Source organism: Paroedura picta, chromosome 10 (genome assembly GCF_049243985.1).
Source record: "Paroedura picta isolate Pp20150507F chromosome 10, Ppicta_v3.0, whole genome shotgun sequence".
NCBI lineage: Eukaryota > Metazoa > Chordata > Lepidosauria > Squamata > Gekkonidae > Paroedura > Paroedura picta.
In genome coordinates, this window is record NC_135378.1 from 33,878,039 (window position 1) to 33,901,555 (window position 23,517).

Sequence of the window (23,517 nt, forward strand, 5' to 3'; positions counted from 1 at the left end):
CCATGTTTCTAGGAAATTGTGAGCCCAAACCACAAGCATGGATGAAGAATTTTCAACTTTGAAAGTATCCGGAGCTAAAGCATTTATTCAGTTATAACATACATGCACTGCTAATACGTTATATCTACGTTGTAGGTGAGAAAAAGTTCCATGACATATTGGTACAGTTTTCAAAATAAAACAAAACCCATGGCACCTTAAACACTTGGTATAGTGGTTAAGAGCAGTGGCTTCTCATCTGGCAAGCCAAATTTGATTCCCTGCTCCCCCACATGCAGCCAGCTGGATAACCTTGGGCCCATCACAGCACTGATCAAGCTGTTCTGACCAAGCAGTAATATCACAGCTCTCACAGCCTCACCTACCCCACAGGGTGTCTGTTGTGGAGGGAGGAAAGGGAAGGTGATTGGAAGTTGCTTTGATACTCCTTCGGGTAGAGAAAAGCAGCATATAAGAACCAACTCTTAATATTTATTTCAACATGAACCTTTGTGAGACGCCCCACTTGTTCAGATACATACGTGAAGGAAAATCATATGGAGACTTCTCCTTAGTCAGTGTGGGGTTCAATTCTGCCTTCAGGCATTCTTTCTTCCCAGGATTTGTGAGAAGTGAGGTATTCTGCTCGGCTTTGCCGCCTGCAGTAGGTTTTTTTGGTTATTGTATACTTCTTTTGGCAGCCATCAGAAGACCTTTAATGGCATACAAAGAAAGATGGCAGAAAAGAAAAATCCATTATAAAGCATTAATTGTTCTACAGTTATAAGACCTCATAGCCAGCTGTACAAACTTGGCAACCAAAGCAGTAACTTGAGAGTTTTTGTTTCCTAATAGGAAAATGATTTTAGTCTCATCATCAAGTCCTTGTTGTTTAGGGGGAAAGTGGGTTGATGCCCCCAAGTAATGGTGTAGAATGGACAATAGAAAAAAACATATACAATAGTTTCAATGCAGCCAGAATGACAGGGGCATATTCTTTTAGAGTGGGGTCTTTTGTGTATCTCCCCTGAAGAACAACAGAGGGAAGAGCATTAAATCTTGCTCACCACAGTTGGGGGGGGGGCTGCTAAGTTGTATATATATGAAGCACTGGCTCCATAGCTTGGCAGAAGTCCCAAACTCCAGGGAGAACAATATTCTCTGGCTGTCTAACTAAGATTTTGTAATTCCATGACCAATAACCTACGCTTTAGATATTCATGTGTAGGGTTCGGTTGCCATAAATAATCTTTAATAGGTATCCAGAGATCTAATCTTTTGCTCAATGCATCTTAGCCACTAATATGTATAATGTTCTGTGAGTATTAAGGACACAGAACTGTTAGAATTGGATCTAAAGTGCACACAAAGCCAAAACTTAAAAGTATTTAGCCATGCCTTCATTCTAATAGTCTTTGATTTGTTTTTAATCCGAGCAGTCATTCACCCAATCTCAACATTCCAAAGGTGTACACAGAATCAAAAAGCTTGGGGAACCTCTGGTATAGATCATGTCCATTTTTATTGATGTGGGACACATCTTCTGGTGCAGCCCCTGGGACCGAAATGGGTATGGACATGACGTCCTTAGCCCCACCCCAGGGAACGCGCCAGAAGAGGCTGGGGCAGCTGTGGGGCACTGCAGCAAGCAGCCGGCTGGGGCAGCGCAGGCTGTGGGTGGGGGGGCTTGGCCACCACTGCACTACCCAGGGAGGCCTGGGTAGACACAGGGCAGTACAGCAGCCAGGCAGGCCAGCATAGTGGCTGAGCATGCCAATGCCACCCTGCTCAGCCAGGGGACATCTCATGACAGTGCTGAGGCTAGGTAGGCCAGCACTGCTGCAAAGGTGAGGAGATTGGGGAGCGATCAGGGAGTCTGAGTGGTCGGGAGGTCTCTGGGTGCCAGGGCAGAAGCCATACAGCTCTCTGGGGTGGGACAGCTGCCCTCCAGGCCTTCAGGGGTTGGTGCACAGGTTGCAACCCCCTCCAGGCTGGAGGACGCTGGGGCCCTCCTTGGAGACGAGGGAGGAAGAAAATTGGTTCTTATATGCTGCTTTTCTCTACCAAAGTCTCAAAGTAGCTTACAATTCCCTTCCCTTCCCTCTCCCCACAACAGACACCCTCTGAGGTAGGTGAGGCTGAGAGAGCCCTGATATTACTACTCGGTCAGAAAAGCTGTATCAGTGCCGTGGCGAGCCCAAGGTCACCCAGGTGGTTGCTTGTGGTGGAATGCAGAATCAAACCCAGCTCACCAGATTAACCACAACACCAAGCTGTCTCTGTAAGGAAGGAAGGGGAGGACTCTGTGTGTGTTTATGTCTGGGAGGGTGGGGACCAGAGAGAGTAGGTTGGGGAGGGAAGGGGTTTGCTTGTGTGTATTTGTGAGACAGAGGGAGGGGGAGGGGATGGATTAAAGCGCTCCAGAGCAGGTTTTTGTCCCTGTGAAGAGTCTGGGTATCACTACTTTTTATCTTCTGCTATGGCAAGTAGTCACCCAGAAATCTTGTGACTTTGTGTACGATATTTTTTTGAAAGAGATATTTTGACATTTGCAGCAGATTTTGGTTGGAGATTTGTGAAGCATTAAAATATTAAAATTTGAAGCATTAATTTCTTTATCACTTACTGAAAAATAGGATCAAGTTAATGGAATACTTTGCTGTGTCAAAATAATGGCAGCTAAAATTTTCATTTTTTCCTATGTTTTTCAGTAACCATGATCTTTATTGGAGAAAAAGGTAAGTTATAACCTTTTAAGTTGTATTTCTAGTCAATGCCAGCTAGCTGTTTAATGTTGCTTATATTGTTTTTTTGGAAACCTGGATCGTTAGCACAAATCAATAAGTTCAGTCTCAAATAGCCACCTACATGTAATATTTGTAAGCTTACCCAGTGCAGTTCAGGTGATTGCTTGTGTTTTTCTTCATTTTGTGGTATGGCGGAAGAAAAATATAGCCAGTGATGTGAAGTCATAAGATTGGTAGGTGTTCCATATAATCTAACAGAGAAGATTAATAAAATTGGAACAATGAAGCTGTTTGAACTATCCTGCCACCATTTGATTTAAATTGTACCAAGGTCTGTAGAATCAAACTTAAAAATAAAAAATGGCTCTGCACCATTGGAATTGCTTCTATAGTGAGAGTATGGCTCAGCGTTCAATCCCAGTCATCACTAGTGAAGAGGAACCAATAATCGGTGATATAAAATACCTGTACCTGAGTGCCATTACCAATCAAAGTAGGCAGTACGTGGCAAATGGCCCAATGGCATGTTCTCTGTCTCCAGCCCCTCTTCCAAATTGAGGCTCTTCCCATTAAAGATGATGAGATATCAGGTCATCACAAATGTCTTCCATTTCATCTGGTTTCGCCCTAAGACTGCTTCTGCATGAGGATAACTGCTTCCATGCAGATACTTACTTTATGTTTTCCTCTTCTGCTCTCTGTTTCTCATCACCACCACAACCCTGGTTGTTGTTGTTGTTGTTGTTTTAACTGGTTTCTTTAAAATTATTGGCAATTGGATATTGCTGTAGTGTGTTAAAGGTGCAAAGCCTGTCAACTGGGGAAAGGAGGAGAATTGTATTGGGTAAGACCACACCAAAACAGGTTTTGGGGAAATTGCAGCAGAGCTGGGGTAACTCCAGAAGGTTAATGAAAGTGCAACAATGTCAAAGCAAAACTAAATCCACTGTGATATTGGGGAAGGGGTGCAGAACAGACAAGGCATTTGCAGATGGGGGCATGCCAGCAAACTGTTTTCCTATCTTTCTGCCTGCTGGCATGTTGCCCATCAAGAGCGTGTTTGTGTGTGCACATGTGTGAAGTATAACATTTCTCAAGGGATATACTTGAGGAAAAAAGTCCTCCCCAAGCTGCTAAAATATTAATATAATTGATAGTTATGCTGGGAAAGCAAACACAACTGAAGGGTGTTCCCCCCCCCCCCTTTGAGCAGTCTGTGTAATTCTAAGGATCTGGTTAAGTGCCCTTGTCTATTATATAACTGCTGAGTTTGCCCCCTCCTACCTGGAAACAATAAATAGTAAGCCAGGCCTCAAAATAATAGACTGTTGCAAATATTACTGGCTGTAACTATTTTTTTCTGTTAGCGGTAGCTATACACTAATGTAGAACACAACTTTGGCTCATTTTTTAAAATTAGTTAATATGAACATGCCCAATAAAATTAACAAATGATGGCAGTCATCTTGCTTGAAAGGGTTTTCAGATCTTTTAGCAAAAAACAATCTACTCAGACTTCATTTGAGGGTTTATAATATATTGTAACTGAATACATGAGCAAGCTCGTCTTTGTATTACAATTTCAGCTGTTTGTTTAATGCCTTCATTTTACATCTTTGTTTTTAGTGATGTGCCTGATTGGCTATCATCTATTTCTCACAATGTTTGTGTGGTCTTACTGGAAAACAATCTTTACGTTGCCAATGCATCCTTCCAAAGAAGTAAGTTACAATTTGCTATAAGATAAGCATGATGTTAATTTGTTGTCCGGTATATTGAGTTCCCTTGTATGTAAGGATTAAATGATGTTTTGAATTAATTTAATGCTTCCACTTTCACATCCTACTAATAATCTGAAGTTCTCCATTTCATAATAAAGCTTATAACTGACAAGTATATCTAGGTGAATAAACCCACAGCAGTTGCTCTTTATTCTTTCACTGGCAGTCTTCAAGCAAAGGTGGGATACACACTTTTCTTGGATGCTTTAGGATGCTTCCTGCGTTGAGCAGGGGGTTGGACTAGATGGCCTGAATGGCCCCTTCCAACTCTATTATTCTTTCATTTTAAATATCCCACATTCATAACTTGCGTCCTTGATGTGGCTGCTATTAAGTTCTTTCACATACATATTAAATAAAAGCCAACAGCATTCAGGAATGCATTTTCACTCCTGCATACTTCTTGGTGCATGTTACTATAGAATGTGGAATAGACATATGGTAAGTATTTTTAAAATACTTCCAGATATATAGCTTGTGCTGTTCTGCAGCTGATTCCCCCCTCCCAAATGTGTACATGTAGTTCCATAATTTCTGTCCATGCTCATTTTAAAAGACAAGCCCCTCTGAATATTTTTGATGTTGATCATGGAGTAAATGGTTTCATGATTAAGGTTACTTGTAGAAATACATAAAATTACCTTTTAGTGGCTTATGAATGTGAACAGTTCAGCATGCTTATTGTCATATTCTTCATATTTTTAGAAATGTAAGAACTTTAGGATCAAAATCCATGGTTAATGAGAAGTCTAATGTTAGCCTTTGCAAAAAAAAAAATGATTTACGTATTTATAAAACTCATATGTTTCCTCTCTGGAGAATCCATTCCACTAGTGCAATTTTAATAAAAAGCAAATTACTTTTTCTTAGGTTGGATTTAGCAAGCTTACGTTGGAAGGCAATGACCTGTGATAAAGTGTAATTCAAATTATCCCTTAGCAACAAGCTCCTGTAACCATCTACAAGCAGGTGGTAATTTAGTTAAATGATGTAATGCAGCATCAAAAAATACTGCAGTTTATTCAAGTACTTCTGACCTTCAGACTTGGCAAGATTGTCTTCTTGAGCTCAGTTACAGACCAAAACACTTAAGCACTAAATTATCTAGTCTTGACCGGGGCTGCATCCAGATGGGTATAAAAATGTGACCCCACCCGTTCCCATGCTGCTGTGTTCACCGTTGCCGCTGCTTTGTATTTTCCCATTTCCCTGTAGTGTGAAGGAATAAACATGTTGATTCTCAGAACTAAATATGAATGAAATTTCAGTAATGAAAAGATAGATTCAGAAGTGAATACTTGGGATCATTTTGCATTCATTTTTGAAACAGAAAAGATCCATTCTTTTCACTGATTGTGTCTTCTTGAAGGCTGTGATGGCTGAAAGCATGATCTTGTCTAACCATGTTGTTAGCTGGAGAAATATATTACTTGTGTGAAGTAATGGGTGATGTCTGCTGTTCAGTGGCAAACACTCCCTCTATGGTTGAGATTTAAGCAACAGGGAGCCCTGGGAGCATTAGTTCTCCCAAAATCTTGTTGGTTTCTACATTACAGCCGGACTCAGTTCAATTCAGTTTACTGTTGTTACAGTCCTCGACCAGTACAGACTACTGGACTCAAATCCAGCTATCACCATTCTGTCACACATAAATAGACATGGGCTGTATCAACATTATTGGATATTGTGCTATCATTCTGTAGCAATTATTAGTAATAGATTATTTCCAGATTAGAGCCTCTTGTGGCGCAGAGTGGTAAGGCAGCCGTCTGGAAGCTTTGTCCATGAGGCCGGGAGTTCAATCCCAGCAGCCGGCTCAAGGTTGACTCAGCCTTCCATCCTTCCGAGGTCGGTAAAATGAGTACCCAGCTTGCTGGGGGGTAAACGGTAATGACTGGGGAAGGCACTGGCAAACCACCCCGTATTGAGTCTGCCATGAAAACGCTAGAGGGCGTCACCTCAAGGGTCAGACATGACTCGGTGCTTGCACAGGGGATACTTTTACCTTTATTTCCAGATTATGTCTAATTATTAATATTCACATAATCTGTCATATAATTAACTCTGCCTTTTAGGATGTATGAACAGGTTTACTTATTGGTTTGCTAACAATTAGCAATTACATTTCTTCTCAGTTTCACCTGACCTATGCAGACAAAGAACTGTTGGAAAGAGAACCTAGAGGTGAAACCCATCAAGAAGTGTTGAAGAGAGCAGCCAGGGACCTCCCCATCTATACAAGAACAATGTCTGGAGGTAAACATTTGTCAATAGTGGTGTTCTGATGTATTTTTATATTTGAAATAATACTAACAAATACTCCAATGCAATCTAAAATTATATTGGGATGGCCATATGAATCCTAAATTACAGTTATTAAAAGTCCTTAGTAGTATTTGGAAGCTTAGTTTAATGATTTTGTGAAAAAAATTATGTGATGTGCCCTGAGCAATGATCCTCATTCATATAGGTTTTGCAGCTATCATTGTCCTGAGGAAGGCACAGGGGAATTGTATCTTTCTACAGCACATGGAAGTTTCTACACTCCCTTGCATGTGCAGTTACTTTGACATTAATGGCAGTATGCATCATCCTGTTGCGTAGGCAACAACTTGAGCCAGTTCATAGAGGTGGCAATAATACCCAGGCTCCGATTCTTTTGCCCCATGCTGTCCACAGCAATCTTCAGGAATGAACCAGCATAAATAAAAACTATTAATGTTAACAGTGAATTTGTAAAAATTACTGATTCTTGTATTTCAGGGTTTCTCGATATGGTGCCATGGGCACCATGGTTCTTGCTCGTTACTTACATTGGTGCCTGCTGGTTGGCACCATTGTAAGACAGTAAGGAAGCAATTATTAACTTCCCTCATTCAAATAAAAGGGTTTTCCATGGGACAATGAGGAGGACTGGTAACCAACTAGGATTTCCTTAACAAGCGTGTGGTTCCATTCCTCCTTCCAGATTTCCTTCTTTCCAGGAGATGTGAGGAAGGAGGTATGTTGTTTGGCTCCACCTTTGGGAGGAGCCATTTTGGGCTTGACTCTGCCTCCATTTGGGAGTAATACCACCACCCCTCTCAAAATTCCAGAGGTGCTTGCTGCCTCAAAAAGGTTGAGGACTCCTGCTTTATTTGATAGATTTGTTAACATTTACAAGTTTAGCATATTTTGCTTCATGGTGCAAAGCTATAAAATAAAGGAATCAGTAATGTTGTAGGTACACGTTAGAGAAGATACTCCTATTTACTAAAAATGATACTGTAGCTGCTGGAGCAATATATTATCTGCTCAGTTTGACTTCAGGACTTGTTTGCCCTAGTTGAAGATCCATTATTTGAGATAGATAAGGGGAGTATAGTCTTGATTTCTTCTGACTTTTCAGATTGTTTTTGGTATCTTTTGTTCACTGTATACTTTTGGATTGATGTGAGATGGTGGTGGGCTATTTGTTTAGTGAGTCCCACTCCTATTTCACTTTGAAATACCTGGAAATGTTACTGTAAGACTGTCACTCTTTTCATGGACAATCTGTACCTTCCACATTCCGCGTGTTTTCCCCAGTGGAGAGCAACATGCTCTGACATTGGAAGAGAGCTCTTGCACAATGATGTGCTCAGTGTGAACATGACCTATGGGCCTCTTAAGGCTTCCTCCTTTGAGCTAGCTGTGAACAGAGGGCAACTATGAGGGGGTCAGCTCCTTATTGGTTTCCCCTTTAAGCCTTTTTTCTCTTTTCAGCTGACCCTGCAGTGTCAGGTGAGGACAGAGTGTGGGGGTGCCATTCCCACCCATTTTCACACTCCTCACTCCTGTTCTGCAGCACATGCAGAAGGGATATCTTTTCTCATCCTAGACAGAAGCAGCCATTGATTCTCCTGGGATCTATTCTCTTCCCTGCTTTTTAATATCCAAATGAAACAGCAGGGAGAGGTTGCGTGTTACCATATGCTGGTACCATTCTATGCTTCTTTTTGTCTTGACCAGGCAGGGCCATATTTTGCCTTGAAATGTTTGCCTAGGGTGGTCACAAATTGGATAAGGATGCATAGATTGAAAGTTGGTGTTCTTAACAGAAGTTTAGATGTCAAATTTTCCCTGCCTAGAAGAGAAACATGAATCTCTTGGCAGAACAAAAAGTTCTGCTACTTCCACATTTTTATTTCAGTCGCTGAGACCAAAAGAACAGTCACATTTTTAAAGGATTCCCACAAATCAGCACTTGTGTTAAACAGAACACTTTCTCCTTTCCTCATAGCTATCAGATACTGTGACCGATGCCAACTTATAAAGCCTGATCGTTGCCATCACTGCTCTGCCTGCGACAAGTAAGAAGCAAATCGCTGCATTTTCTATTAATGCTGTGGAAAATAAATGTCTAAAACACGAACATGAGCTGCCAAAGAAATGGCATATTCACTGTTTATCAAGAATTACTTTCAGTCTATTCCCTTAAGGTTAAATTCTACCATTATCACCATTTGTTTAAGACCCATTGAACTCAATGGGACTTATTCCTGAGCAGCTGCATATTGTTCCCTTCATGTTTTGGATTATTGCATTTAGCATTGTTTACGAGTGATCATCTTCTGTTTGTAACTTAGATCTGCCTGGTATGATACGCTTGGTAGATGTGCATGCTTAAGTCTTAAGGCAGCTGTCCCCAACCCCCGGTCCCATGACCGGGATCGGTCCGTGGATCAGTTGGTACTGGGCCGCGGCTCCTCCTTGTCCTCCTCCTCGGGGGCTGCCCTGCCACTCTGTCGCCAGCTCACCTTTGATGCTCTCCGGCAGCTGTCATGGCTGGGGCTCCCTCTCAGCATGGCACTGTGCAGCTGCTGCAGACAGCGCCCCACAGCCGGCTGTGAGAAGTCAGGGGCGCCGGTGGGAAAGCAAGTGGAGCAACGGCGATGGCGACATCCCTTGGCAAAAGACTCCCCCCCCCCCCCCCGGGCCTCAGTAAAATTGTCAAGCGTTGACTGGTCCCTGGTGAGAAAAATGTTGGGGACTACTGTCTTAAGGCCATATTGCAGGTCTGTCACTTGAGTGAGAAGACAATGCAACTTTCTGTTCACTTTCGTTTGTTCAATCAGACATACATTATAAGAGTTCTTCTGAGTCATGCCAGTAGTCCACCCAGTCCAGCTACATCACCTTTATGCTATACATAGAATAAATTTAAAACTAAGGATTCAGACTAAGAACAATGTAGGGCTTGTACCTTTCTGTTTTCCCAGTTTTTCATAATTTCATAATTCCATTTCCATTCCATTTATTTATGTTCTTCTTACTAAAGTTTTGAGCATTGACAATAAGGAATAAGATCATTACCAGATATAAATGCTGTTAGCAATACAGGTATAGCATGTAATTAAATTTAATGCATGGCCCTATTTGGTTATGATGAGGCCAGGCTGTATCTGTCTTTGTATATGGGGACTGTTCTATTGCTGTGTTATGTACTTTTGGTATGTCTGCTGATATTTAGTATTGCTGTTGTGTTGGCTGATGTCCAAGATCAGTTTATTGTATGATGGTATTAATTTCATAATTCGACCTTAAATTTAAATCCCTTTTTGACATGAACTGTTGTTTTGTGTTTATATAGTAAGGGCTTCCTCAGTAATGTATCATTTATAAGAAATTCATGTGATTTGTATCATTTTTTTTACTGGGCCATAGTTTTTGAAACGTGGATCTTGCCAGTCTCATATATCATAAGATCTGTGCATTCCTCATGATTTCATAAACATTTAATACTCACTGCAAGGGAAGATACAGGAAGTGTGGCAGTGAAAGCCAGTATGGCATAGGGACTAAAGCAGCATTTTTCAACCTTTTGACCCTGGAGGAGTGGCTGAAATATTTTTCAGCCTTTGAGGAGCCCCGGAACCAGGCCAGAAGTGATGTCAGCTGGCTGTGCCTCCTTGCCATACCTGAGGAGTACTGAGGGGGAAAGAGAAAGGAGATGGTTTGAGGCAGGAGTAGGTGTCCAAACTCTGCCACCTTTCCCAGGTGCGGTAACCACTTGAGGTCAATGGAAGTGGCCAGTTCCCTGCTTTCATGGCACTGCCAGGAATTGCTTGTGGTTAAGTCCATTAAAGCAGGATATAGGGGAAAGACTGGGGAGCTGTCAGAGAGCCCTGGTTTACAATCCCTGGGCTAGAGAGGCCAACTAGGTTCTGGGAACCCCAGGTCCAGCTCCTTATTCTTCCACAGAAACTTACTTGGGTGGCCTTGGGCCAGTCACACACGTTCAGTTTCCTCCATCCCCCTAAGTTGTTGTTATGAGGATAAAATAAAGGAGAGGAGAATAATGTAAGCATCTTTGATCCTCTGTGTTAGTCACATCAAAATCAGCACTAACAGTAAGATTCACTTTTTAAAAAAAACTGAAACTTATTGCGATATACTGATTATGATCCTTGGCTATCATGGCTGTTCTTGAAGTTTTGAAACAGCTTGCAATTAATCTCACTTAATTGAGCAAACCTCCCGGGAAGTTAATAGTTTCATGATCTACCATAGATGAGGTCTATGGTCTGAGAAGCTGCTCCCAGTAACACTTCTCCAGTTAAATGTAGCATAACTTTTTAGCAGTAAGTTCTATAGAACAAACTATAGGTAGCTATATGGTGAGATGAGCATTTATTCAGTCAAGTAAGTCCTTTGTATTCCTTTACAAGTACCGTGAATCATGATAGGGATAATAATTAATTTTTTTCATTTATCTTTTTAAGATGTATTTTGAAAATGGACCACCATTGCCCTTGGTGAGTAAATGTATTACTTTCACTTCTTAGATTAGGTAATACCAGATTCAAAGCCCATTCGTGAGAACTGGCTTTGAAAGCCCCCCCCCCCCCCGCCATGGCCGCCCAGCAGACACGTAGAGGCGGCATTGCCCCCGGGTGTGGCGTTTCTGGGCCCGATGAGGGAAGGCCTGCTTCCCCCCCCCCTCCCCCAGCGGTGGTGCAGCCTTCCCCTTGGGCCTAGAAGCACACCCGGGGCCTCTGAAGGTAAATGCTACATCACTACTTAAAAGTGATGACTACAGAGGGAATTATGGCATTACCTTACACATACTAATTAGTTTAGCAAAGGCATTTCACTGAGCTGGATACAACTCTGGAGCAGCTGTTGAGGGGGGTGCTTTTTGGGCTATACTGAGGTGAGTGTGATAGTCATGCTATGGGTAGAAATTCTTCTGCCCACAGAAATGCTGTGCTGAATCCAAGACAAGGTGATAAAGCTGAGATGTAAAGGGTTGGATTTACAGATGAAGGAATTTTTAAGATTAGATGAAACTAGTGATTATATATGTGCTTATTTTCATTAATGTATGCTTTTCCCTCCCAGGGTGAACAACTGTGTTGGATTCTCCAATTACAAGTTTTTTCTCCTTTTCTTGGCATATTCTCTGTTATACTGCCTTTTCGTTGCTGCAACTGATTTACAGTATTTTATTAAATTCTGGACAGTAAGTCTTAAAGCTATTCTTGGTTTACTATGTTGAGATTTGTAAATGGAAATTTGTTGACTGATAGCATTGTTCTTTAAAAAGCAGTTTCTAGGCCATGATTTGGGTCCTAACTGTGCCTACTGCTAACTGAAAAAGAAAAAGGCAGAGAGCCTTGTTGATTTCAACCCAGCCATTGAAGAGTCCTCTATCTTCCTATGGACCCACCCCCAACACACACACTGGGTTGCAGGCTAGAAGTGGAAGGATCAGTATTCACTGGGGGGAGGGGGGTTGAAATTGCCTAATACATGAAGTTCTGCCCTGCTGTGTAGGCATAGCATGGGGATCCAAGCCAATTAAACTGTTTAGATTTTCATGAGTTTCAAGGCTGTTGTATCAAGAGGCAAAAAAACAGCAACATTATATTCTTCTAGCATTTTAAAAGACTGGTACTTAAAGTTAATGTTGCCTTGTATCAATGGCCATAAGCAATAATGTATTTTATATTTATTTGTTTCCTTTTAAAATTTGTATTCCGCCCTATCTCAAATGACTTAGGGCAGATCACATTTTAAAATTCATACAGTATAAGGTGCCTTTAAAAACATAAGTTACATCAAAATTCAAATACAATCTATGCTGATGGGTTGGGGTGGAGGGGAGATGATGTAAGTTTGCCTGGTAGATACTGATGTAGATATAAGTGTAGGCAGGGAGGTCTAAAGATCAGATACCTAGGCCTCAGCCATATACCTAGCAGAACAGCTCTGCTTTGCAAGCCCTGTGGAACTTTCACAGGTCCCACAGGGCTCTGTCTCCTTTGGTAGAGCATTCCACCAAGCCAGAATCAGGACCAAAATGTCCTGGCTCTGGTTGAGGCCAGTTTGATCTCTTTATGGCCGGGGACCCTAAGTAGGTATCGGTCACTGAACCTTATTGCCCTTTGAAGACATAGTTCCAAAGATACTAGAGTCCGATACCATTTAGGACCTTAAAGGTAAGAACCAGAACCATGAATCTGATTTGGCCTTCAGTCTGGAGCCAGTGCAGCTGTGTAAGCACAGGTTTTATATGGATTCTCCCCATGAGGACCCATGCTGGTCCAGTTGGAATCTGCAAGTCAGTCTCAAGGTTAAATCCTATGTAAAGCAAGTTATAATAATCCAGTCTGTTGCATGGATCATGGTGGTTAGGTCAGTGGTCAACAGAGTGCCAGCTGCCATGCGTGGCAAAGGTGGTAAAAAGCCTGGTGGGTAGCATTTCTGACCTGGGTCTCCATTGATAGTGAGGCACCCAGCTTCACACCCAGGCTGTCAACAGTCACCGAATATGTTAGTTGAACCCCATCAAGAACTGGGAGTTGTAGCAGCCCATCTGAGACCCAACAGCCCAACCAAAGGACTTTAATCTTAGCTGGATTTAACTTCAGCAATTATACTTGAGCCATGACCTCCAGACATTGGGCCAAGGACTCGGGGTAGACAAATGGCCACCTATCAACAGATATAGCTGGGTCAACAGCATATTGGTGACACCCCAGTCCGAAATTGTGCAAGGGCTTGCATGCAGATGTTAAACATCGGAGAGGGGATAACTCTGTGCAGGACTCCACATGTCAGGGAATTCCACCATCTTTTAACACCAGCTGAGTCTTCAGGTGATGCCACTTAGACCACTATAATTAACTTGCCACATCTAAATAAGATTATTTGTAATTATGATCAGAAAACTAATTGTAGCTAGCCTAATTTAGGTTTTGTGGACAATTACAAAAAGCCTTACTCTTCAGTTTTTGAGACATAATATCACTTTATCAACTTCAGTCTACTCTTTTTTAAAAAGTTGTGCTTATACAGCTATAGCAGTAGTTATATTCTGCATCAATAAACTCTGTTTTCTTCCCCTCTTTATAGAATGGCCTTTCAGATACTCAAGCCAAGTTCCATATCATGTTTTTATTCTTTGCTGCAACCATGTTCTCTATCAGCTTATCCTCTCTCTTTGGATATCACTGTTGGCTAGTCAGCAGAAATAAATCCACACTAGGTAAGTTTGTCTAGTTCCGCTAATAATAAATCCTATCCCTTGACATGCATATTTCTGTTTAAACATGTCAGGAAATCTAAACATGTATTTGTTTTTCTAGAGGCATTCAGAGCACCTATTTTCCGGCATGGAACAGATAAGAATGGATTTAGCTTGGGCTTCAGCAAAAATCTAAGACAAGTCGTTGGAGATGAGAAAAAATATTGGTTGCTGCCAGTTTTTTCTAGGTAGATATTCTAGTACAAGAGCACTGTTATGCTAAATAGTATCTGAAGCTAAACGTATCATGCTAAATATTTACACTGAAAACATGACTTCTTAAAATGTTGTTTGCCGAAGTCAAATGTTACCAAATCTTGTTTTCTTTTTCCAGTCAAGGGGATGGCTGCTCCTTTCCTACATGCCTTGTTACCCAAGATGCTGAGCAAGCTTCCACACCTTCTGGACTCACTTCTTCGAACAAAAAGTAAATCCATGTTTCTTTCTCGTTAAAAGTTGTTGCTTGCCTTGTTAGCTTATATCTTGGTTGGAGTCAATATATAGTTTAATATTATAAAATGGATTTAGGTCTTAGTAGTAATCCTTTTCTAACATCCAACAATACTATTTTTTTGTACAGAGAGGTTGATAGCATTCCTTAGCATGATACTGAAACCAGGCAAAGTCCATTATTTCTTCAGGGATGACATCTGCTGTGCACCCACATGCACCTTCATGCAGCATGAGAGAGATATGGAATTATGGCCAACTGTAGCATGCTGTTAGAACATTCTGAAAATGCAGATTATAAAATTTTAAAAACATTGGCAACTAACTCGTATCCTATGAGGGTCTATATTTTTAGAGACCATTTTCTTCTAATATTAGTCCTATTATCATTTGGAATGTTTGTCATCAAAAACCCCTACCTTTCATTGTATCGCTCTGTCCTCTAACTCTAAGAGGGAATAGAATGGGATGATCAGAAGAACAATTTAAAATTAAGGAGGGGGGGAAAGAAAAATTGAAAGTGATTATAATACCCTAATCTGCCTCTCATTTCTCACATTTTACACTAGCATGTATCAGCTCATCTCTTCATCAGCCATCAATACCTTGCCTTTCTGCAAGACAGCTGATGGCTTTCATCATTTTAATTGTGGTGTTTGTCTCTTTCCTAGGCTTTAGCCTAGTGCCACTGTATTCTGCTTACATAGCTAAAGTTCTGTTATGTTGTGGTAGCTAGATATCACAGACAGGGAGCTTTTTGATTAAGGGATGCTGTTTATAGTGTATTTTGCACAATGTGTCTTTGTTTGTAGTAACTAAAAATATCATATGGCTTTCTTGGTGTGTTTTCAGCTCTTGCTGCTCCAGGCCAGACTCCATCATGTTCTGTGGCCACGAGCACCAAGTGTGGTGTCATGTGAAAACCGCTACACATGTGATATCTCAGTTAGTGGAAACAGAACCCAGGATATGCATTTTGATATTTTAAATTATACTTCATTTAGTCAACACGACATGCCATGGGGTCAGTCATAGGGAGGTGGGAGAATATCATGTAAAGAAGTTTCTCATTGTGTCTGTCTTTTTCTCTACATTATGTAGTTACAGTAATTGTGGCTGCTTTCAGCCATTTAAGGTTTCTTGTAGGGCTTAACTACTTGCATTAACTTTGCAAAAAGACCATCTCTCTCTGATAGCTTGGGGACAAATATTCCTCTCTATTTACTATCTTCAGTTTGTTCCTTACATACAGCTCCCAAGCACTAAAGACTTCATTACCTGTATCTACAACTTTCATGTTTTAAAAATTTTAACTCAAAAATTCCTGCATATTTTTTCATTGGAATATTTATGGGATACTGGCTGATTTATACTTGAAGTGAAATTTCTTGTTACCTCACCTTGGTTGTCTTACAGTACATTCATGAAGATATTTTGCTTCTTTTTCATAATTTATTGCTTTCAAACAGTGAGAATCACCATTTTCCTTCAAAGCCATTACGAGATTCCCAAAGCCACCTTCTTACAGACACTCATTCTTGGACAGAAACTAATGCAAGTATTGAAAAGAACAAACTAGGTAAGAGTTTTTTTAATATACTGAAATATTTTTAATTGTGGCAATATAGCATTCAGCAATTTCCATCACATGTGAAAAAAATGAATTCTTGTACATATCAAACTCTACAAAGAGACTAATGTGAAATCTTAAATGTCCTGCAAGCTCAGTATTTCTCAGTAGATGACTAACTTAATAAAAGTCCTCTGATCTCTGTACCATTATTATTCTTTCATGACATCTTAGTAAACACTTGTGTTTTGTGAAAAGTCACATAAAAACTACGGCTGGTTCTGCACTTACTTTGTTTTTTACATTATCAATCCTGATGAATTCAGATCGATTTGAACCCAGGTTTTCCTCCTTCCTACCCACTGAATTGAAACAAAGGGTTGTGCACTTGATTGGGGAAGCATAGAAGGGGGAGGGGAGCGGTGGTTGCGAAGCTGCTTATTTTTCTTTTCCTGAACAAGCGAGGTGGGGGGTTGGGTGAAGTCTAGCCAGCATTAAAGGAGTGCTTTATATCTTGTATCTTGACTGCCGAGCCAGCCAAGTACAGCACGAGGCTGCTTGTTTCTTTCTTTTCTTGAAGGGGAGGAGGGAAGACAGAAACATGCTCCCAGAGAATGAGGCATATCTCTGCTCAGAAGTGTGGGCTTCTGGAGCGCAGTCACTTTAAAACAGATTCCAAAAGTAGGGCAAAATTAAGTCTTGGGAGGGAAGTCTTGCAACCAGGAAGTCTTTGAATTGATGCCCAATCAGAGACAGACTGCTTCTCTACATCAGTGTTGCAGGCACCGGGGCAGATGTTAATGTGGCAAAATGCAGATCTACACTTATACTAGGAGCTTTCAAAGGCGGGTTTCTCAAATATAGTGACTTATATCCACTCCTGGATATTGCGGGGGAAAGTTAGGGTCACTGCGGATCAATCATGCATGTTGCAGAGGGGAGGGGTTTATTCAGGCTGGGAGAGGATAAAAAGCAAAGTGCAGACTTGACCCAGGTAAGGCTGATAACAAAGCTATCCAAAGGACTGCCAAGTCTGCTCCCATAGGAGCCTTCCCACTTTAATTTTTAAAGGCATTTTCCAAGTTTGTCCACTTTCAGAAGTTAAACTGGTGGTCATTGGAGAGAGGGTCTTAGCAGCTTCCTAACAGTGGAAAACCCCTACATAGACATGCTAGTTCTCCGTGCCTCCTTAGCAGACATGAGCAGTGATCAGCAGACATGAGCAGTGATCACTGCTAAGTTTCACAAATGCCATAGCAGATGGATTCAGGTGTGTAGCCCTATTGGTCTGAGGCAGCAGAACAAAGATTGAGTTCAATGGCCTCTGTGATAGGCTAAGCTTATACTTTTGTCTCCAAGAGGCCAGTGGACTCAAACTTTGTTCAAATGCCATGGCAGTATATCCCTGTGACTGTTGTACCTGTTTTGTGTTTATTTCTCTTGAACCATTATTCCAGTTTCTCTTGCTGAAAGTTGGGCAGGGAGGTTGTCTAAGACCCAGGACAGAAGTTATTTACCAATCAAGGATAACCTCTAATAACAATTTAATTTGCCTGCTCCATTTTTAAAAAAATGGCTTTAACAACATGGTTTTATTTTTTTCCAAGGTATGAGCAATCCTGCGCTAACTATGGAGAATGAAACCTAGCACATACAAGTTAAAAAGTATCCTGGCTGTTCAAGGTGAATTGGTTTTCCTAAACTTTGTTAGGATGTTCTTTAACCTCCTTATAGGCCGTAACTCCAATCTGACATGCAGACAAAGAAGTTGTCAGTCACATCACTCAGTTAATATATTTCCTTTTCAAATTGGTGTGCTTTAATGCTTTCTTATAGTTTGGAACTGTTGCTGAGAGGAAGAGGGATCTTTCTACAACATCAGCATCTATCAACCAGCCGTTCCAGTCCACTGCTACATGGATGGGCTTAGAAGAAATTTCAAGACCTAATATAGCTGTCTCCATATCATTGTTTGAAATACAAGACCTGTTTTCATCTCTTGGTGTGTATGAAAGAATGTTTTGGCTAACATAAAGTGTTATTAAAATACAAAAAGAAAATCGTGAACATTGAAGGATGGGAAAACAGGAAGTCTTTCATTAAGGCTTAAAAGACAGCACTTAATACTTTGCAATCTAAGGATGTTTTTTTGCATTTGCATTGGTACTTCAGGTATTTAAACCCTGTCCATGCTCATGCAGCAGTTCTTCAATCTTTGAATCTTGCCTCTGGTTTCCAGTTGCGCACCTATTCTTATAGCTGGGAATCAACTTTTATCTATTGATCAGTTAGGTATGATGATCAAACTGTATTTTGATTCCTGCCTTTCAGCAGAGTTAGTGATCATTTTAAACTGATCTGTAATAGGCTGGATAAATGTTGAAAGACTACTATAACATCCCCTCCTCTTTCTCCTTCATGCAGATTGTTTAATGAATTCATAGTGGAGAAGCAAAATCATACACACCTAATTCTGTGTATCTAAGAACACACAGTTTAAAATGTCAGAGCGTAATCTTATGAAACTAAATGTGCAATACTTTACTATTTGGTATCAAACCCTATTAGGAATATTTGATATTGCTTGAGAACCCTTGATATGATAATCCTGTTCTGTTTGTTCCTTGTAAGAGGCTGATGTAATAACTCTCTTGTCAAAGTTTGACTACTGTCCTTAAATTGCAGCATTCCTCATCATTACCCTGATGATGTATATACAAGGAGATGAGTGTTATCATGTAGTACACTCACAATAATTACTGTAGTTCCGAATAGACTGAAGCAAAGTTGGCCTTGCAGAAAAGTATTTTAAATTAAACTAGCCATTGTCCAGGCCTTCAGGATAGGTTTTGTAGAATCAGTTTAACTAATCTGCTTTAAGGTTTTTTTCAGAGAGTTCTGAAGCCAAGAAAATTGCATTGTTACCAACATACTTTATCAGTGCCTTTGCATGCATCATATGGCAGATGAAGCGATACAGATTTAATGTAACATGGTTGGTTAAATAAAGTACAGGGTGAATAGTTCATACACTTGATTACATTATTAGCTAAGAAACTGGGGTGATGAAATCATACAGTTCATTCTCAGGCACCACTGAGAATCAGAAATCTTAGCTTTCAAAGTTGATTTGGCAGTCAGATTAATTTTTTTTTTCTGTAGGTAAAGTACAACTTGGATCTGGTCCTATGGTCCTATGACTTATAAAATACCTTCAGAAGCATGAAGAAGTTTTAGTGTCATACCTGAGAGGATTAGTGCTTTTATACTATCTCAGAAAACCATTGTTCTTATTAAGACTTACTGCAACATGTTAGTTCAAAACAATTCTTTTGGGATGGCTGTAGCACCCATTTGGAGATAGCATGACATCTCGGTAGTAACATTGCAGCTGTACAATAATAGATTTGGAAGGTCTTATTTCCAGCATTTTTAATCCATACAAAGACTGTTTGCAGGCTCAATCACCAAAAGTGCCAGAACATGAGTCCTTAGAGGTGGGATATCTGACAACCTTTTGTGCAGTAGCACATAGTTTTACACAATATATGTAGGCATTTTGCAGCTGCTAGTTTCTGTAGCTTAGTTTATACCTCCTATAAGGCTACTATTGATTTGCTTCTCAGTTTCAAACTTGAAATCAGTCAGAGAATAATGGGAATATGATGAAGTCTCATACTCCCAGTGCTTAATCATCATGCACCTCTGTTGTGTTGTGTGTGTTAGTTGCAGGGCTGCCTTTAATACTTACCTATATTCATTAAAATATGTATAAAAATGAAGTGAAAAGACTTAAGCTGGAATTCAGATTTCATGTGACATATTTATTACAGATAATAATATATGCTTGAACTATAGTAAATGCTGGTAAAATTCAGAGGACGCTTCAAGTCTTCCTTGCTTCATAGAAAAGGCTGCTGGTTTCTCTGGTTGTACTTTTCTTCTTTGAGAAGGGGGATTTCGGTATATCTCAAGGGAGTTTTCATGTAGAATGATGCTGCATTAGAGGGATATGTTTTTTTTTCCAGCTGTCCACTTGTTAGAAAGCAGAAGACTGGGAATATCAAATACTCTTGTATCTCAAAGCTGAACATATTGTCTCAGAAGCAAATTCTGTTGGTTTTAGTGAGCAGTGGAGCCTTCCACCGAAATCATGAGGGAGCAGGGGACAGCACTGATCCTTGGCAAGGAACAAGATGGAGGCTGCCTTTGAGTACAAACGGAAATCCAAACAACTTGCATAACTTATCATTTGGGAAGGCAAATCTCCTACAGTGCAGAATTGGGTTGGGAAAGACTGGTTTCTGTTTGAGGGAAGGGGTTTTTCCCTGTTATTGCAGCCCCAGATTTACCCCTTATGGTGTTTTTAAGGGTCCCTGTTCCTCAGGAGCAATATTGGGGGAGAGATGCTTTCTTGGAGCCGAAACCAAACTTTGGACCCAACCTTGTTAAAGAGTTCTCTTACTGCACACTTGCATGGACAGACTACAGAGCTCTAAGTAAACATAGTTTTAGTTCTATACATTTAGGATTCAGTTATTCTAGAACAGATAATATGTTTGTGTACTCTTTCACACACATAATTATGTACAGGTACCTGCAAACATATCCAGAGGAAGTTGGCTAACTTGCTGTAGAATGACTTAACTTCAGCATTACTATATTTTTAATTCTGTGTTCTTTTGTATGAGATATTCTGACATTATTTATACAGGAAAAGTTTTTAATGTAAAGATTGGCATTTCTTGAATAGTATTTCAATACCACCTGCATGGTACTTTAATATGAACTCAAGGTGAGAGAATACTGCCACTCTTTTGACTATTTTTAAAAAAATAAGTAAGCTGATAAGATGGTGGAACAGTCAGAATTAAGATGCAGCTAGTAAATTTTTGGAGTAAAATTGCAACTGACTGGTAATATAGAAAACAGAGGTTGTTACTATAGTTCTGCACACTGCTGCACATGGGATCAGGTATGCACATGCATACCTCCCTGTAACTGGCCAAATTCAATACCTGACAGAACTAGATAAAATTCTAAATCTGGATCTTTAAGAAGGTATCATGGCAGCTACATTAGCATGATATGACCCCTAGTATAGGAAGTGTTTGGATAAATGTTCTTAAACTGCGGGTCAGCCAGGCATAACCCACACGGGGGCTATTGTTATTTCAGTCCTTGGGATACTTTTGCCTCGTAGTTTTACCCCCTTCCCCCAATGATAATGAGTTTACAATAGGCGATTGTACCACATGCACATTTTCCAGACTTGTGAAATATTTGCATGTATCAAGCACACAGCCTGAGCTGGTGTTCATAGCTACAGCCGAGTACATGGAAGTTATTACTCATTCATTAATAACCATGATTGGCCACAGATATTCAAATGAGTGCATATGTAAAATACTTAAGGACTGGTTCAGACCATCCGTGGGTCAAAAGATACCGCAGTGTCAGCATTATATACCCTTCCCAGCCAACATTTGGATATATTGTTTGATGGGGGGGTGCAAGACCTGAGCAGTTGAAGCGTCTCACCTCTTCATAGGGTAATCGACAGGTCTTGACAAGTATTTAAAAGCACTTCAATTATTTTTAAAATCTTGCTGGATAGAACTGAAGAATAATAAATCTCAGTTTTCAGTCTGGTTTAAAATGAGCAGCTTCCGTAATTATTGCATATCCGGTAGTGAAAACCAAATGAATCCTAGCATTATCAGTGTTACTTGAGGAAAGTTTGTGCCAAGGCCTCCTTCAGTTCCATTTTGTTGGGGGGGGGGGGGCTTTGAGCACCTACAGTGACAGAGTACTGTGTTTTCCCAAAAGCTGATAGCCTACTGGGCAGTATTCTATGAAGAACTCTCTGCCCTTATGTTTGATCATCAAAATGTTTAAACTGTTTCCGTGTAACAGTGACAGGAGTGCCTTTGTAAACAGCATTCTTCCCATCTTTCAGATTTTGGTCTAAACATCAAACAGAATTGAAGAGATAAATTAGAAATAGCGTTTTCAGTCACTCAGTGGCAAATCTGAAATATTCTCAATCAATGCAAAATATGCATAGTAAGTTTTATATTTTCTATTACAAATAGGTGCAATAGTATTATTCTTGGAAAATTGCCTAGTCAAGAACTAAGGTAACAAAATTAAAATTGAAACAAAACATTATATAAGCTTTAAGACCTTTGGCCCCAAATAGTGTTGCTTTAGTACAGCACTTACAACAGCTTTTGAGATCAAAATCTCTGAACAACCTTTGCAGTAAATTACTTCTTTCACAGAAAAAAATGACCTTGAAATAATGGCAGGCTGAACTAATTAGGAAGTAAGTAGATCTAGATTGGCTCTCCGTTTCAGAGTCCCAGACCACCACTTTGAATGGTAGATTACTACTAGGTTAATATACCAGAAGCAGTACACAGTAGTTAAATATGATCTGCCAAGGAGGTAATGAATTTGAAGGAATCAAAGTTCTTATTACGTAACAGGCTCAGCCTGGGCTTCTCCTACATTCCAGCAACAGACTTTAAGTGTGATACCAAATCCAATGTAGAAGAAAACACAGAGAAAGCAAAACAGAGACTGCGTTTTGCCATCCACCAGCTGATACCAGTTATTTAAGTAGTTACTCTTTGGGTGTTACATGGCTTTTACAAAGGCCAGGGGCACACACAACAAAGGGAAGACAATGACGACTATTAAAGCGTGACTGCTGGAAACTAGCCTTTTGGAATACTCAGGGTGCTATGAGTGGACAACTTCATTTCACCTACAGTGAATCACTCTCAAGGACATTAATGACAGATTGCTCATGGCTTTGTATGACTCTTCTTACTCCTTTGGTATTTCTGGTGAGACTTTTGAGGCAGAATTAAGTCAGTCTCAAAATGTTCTGCTCTGGAAGTGCTTTAACCTCTCGTCCTGTAATAAAGGGGGAGGGGGGACCCTGGAAACCATTCCCAGTGCTTGCCTGAATATGCATTGCTAAGAAGCAACACAGCATAGCTATAGCTCTCACAGAGTGGGAGAGTACGTTTTGCTTGCTTCAGTTTGTACTCTGTAAAGCAGTATTCTGTATTTTTGTATCACATTAACTTGCTGCTGGGCAAAAAAATAAAAAAAAACCTTTAAGATAAAAGATTCTGAGTGGTGATGCTTTAAAACAAATTGGCAAATATTGAGGCAGACATATTGTGTATAAATGTACAAATACCTGTAGTAGGATGAATTGGTTTTCTCAGAACAGCGATCAGCCAATGCAGGTTCCAAGGCCAAATCTACCCTCTCTCTTTTACACACCTACCTTACAAAGCCCATTTCCCAGAGTCGGAGGTAAGGAATAGTGGCTGTGACAAAAGGATTTGCCGATAATCTACTTTGTGAATGGGACTCCAGCCCAGTACTATCTGCCTCTCCCAGTGGAACCTCATGTAAAGA

The 23,517-nt window shown here is 40.4% G+C and overlaps 1 protein-coding gene across 1 annotated transcript in view; it reads left to right on the forward strand.

Moving 5' to 3' along the window:
- ZDHHC2 (zDHHC palmitoyltransferase 2) overlaps window positions 1-23,218 on the forward strand; it is a 35,783-nt gene extending 12,565 nt beyond the window's left edge. Inside the window, exons 2-13 of the mRNA XM_077302096.1 lie at window positions 2,691-2,717; window positions 4,353-4,447; window positions 6,643-6,763; window positions 8,769-8,838; window positions 11,251-11,283; window positions 11,870-11,990; window positions 13,886-14,018; window positions 14,119-14,245; window positions 14,392-14,484; window positions 15,977-16,086; window positions 17,685-17,760; window positions 17,914-23,218. Of these exons, the coding sequence (XP_077158211.1) occupies window positions 2,691-2,717; window positions 4,353-4,447; window positions 6,643-6,763; window positions 8,769-8,838; window positions 11,251-11,283; window positions 11,870-11,990; window positions 13,886-14,018; window positions 14,119-14,245; window positions 14,392-14,484; window positions 15,977-16,086; window positions 17,685-17,725 (971 nt within the window). The 3' untranslated portion in view covers window positions 17,726-17,760; window positions 17,914-23,218. The remainder of the gene's footprint in view (window positions 1-2,690; window positions 2,718-4,352; window positions 4,448-6,642; window positions 6,764-8,768; window positions 8,839-11,250; window positions 11,284-11,869; window positions 11,991-13,885; window positions 14,019-14,118; window positions 14,246-14,391; window positions 14,485-15,976; window positions 16,087-17,684; window positions 17,761-17,913) is intronic.
- The last annotated feature ends 299 nt before the right edge of the window (window positions 23,219-23,517 follow it).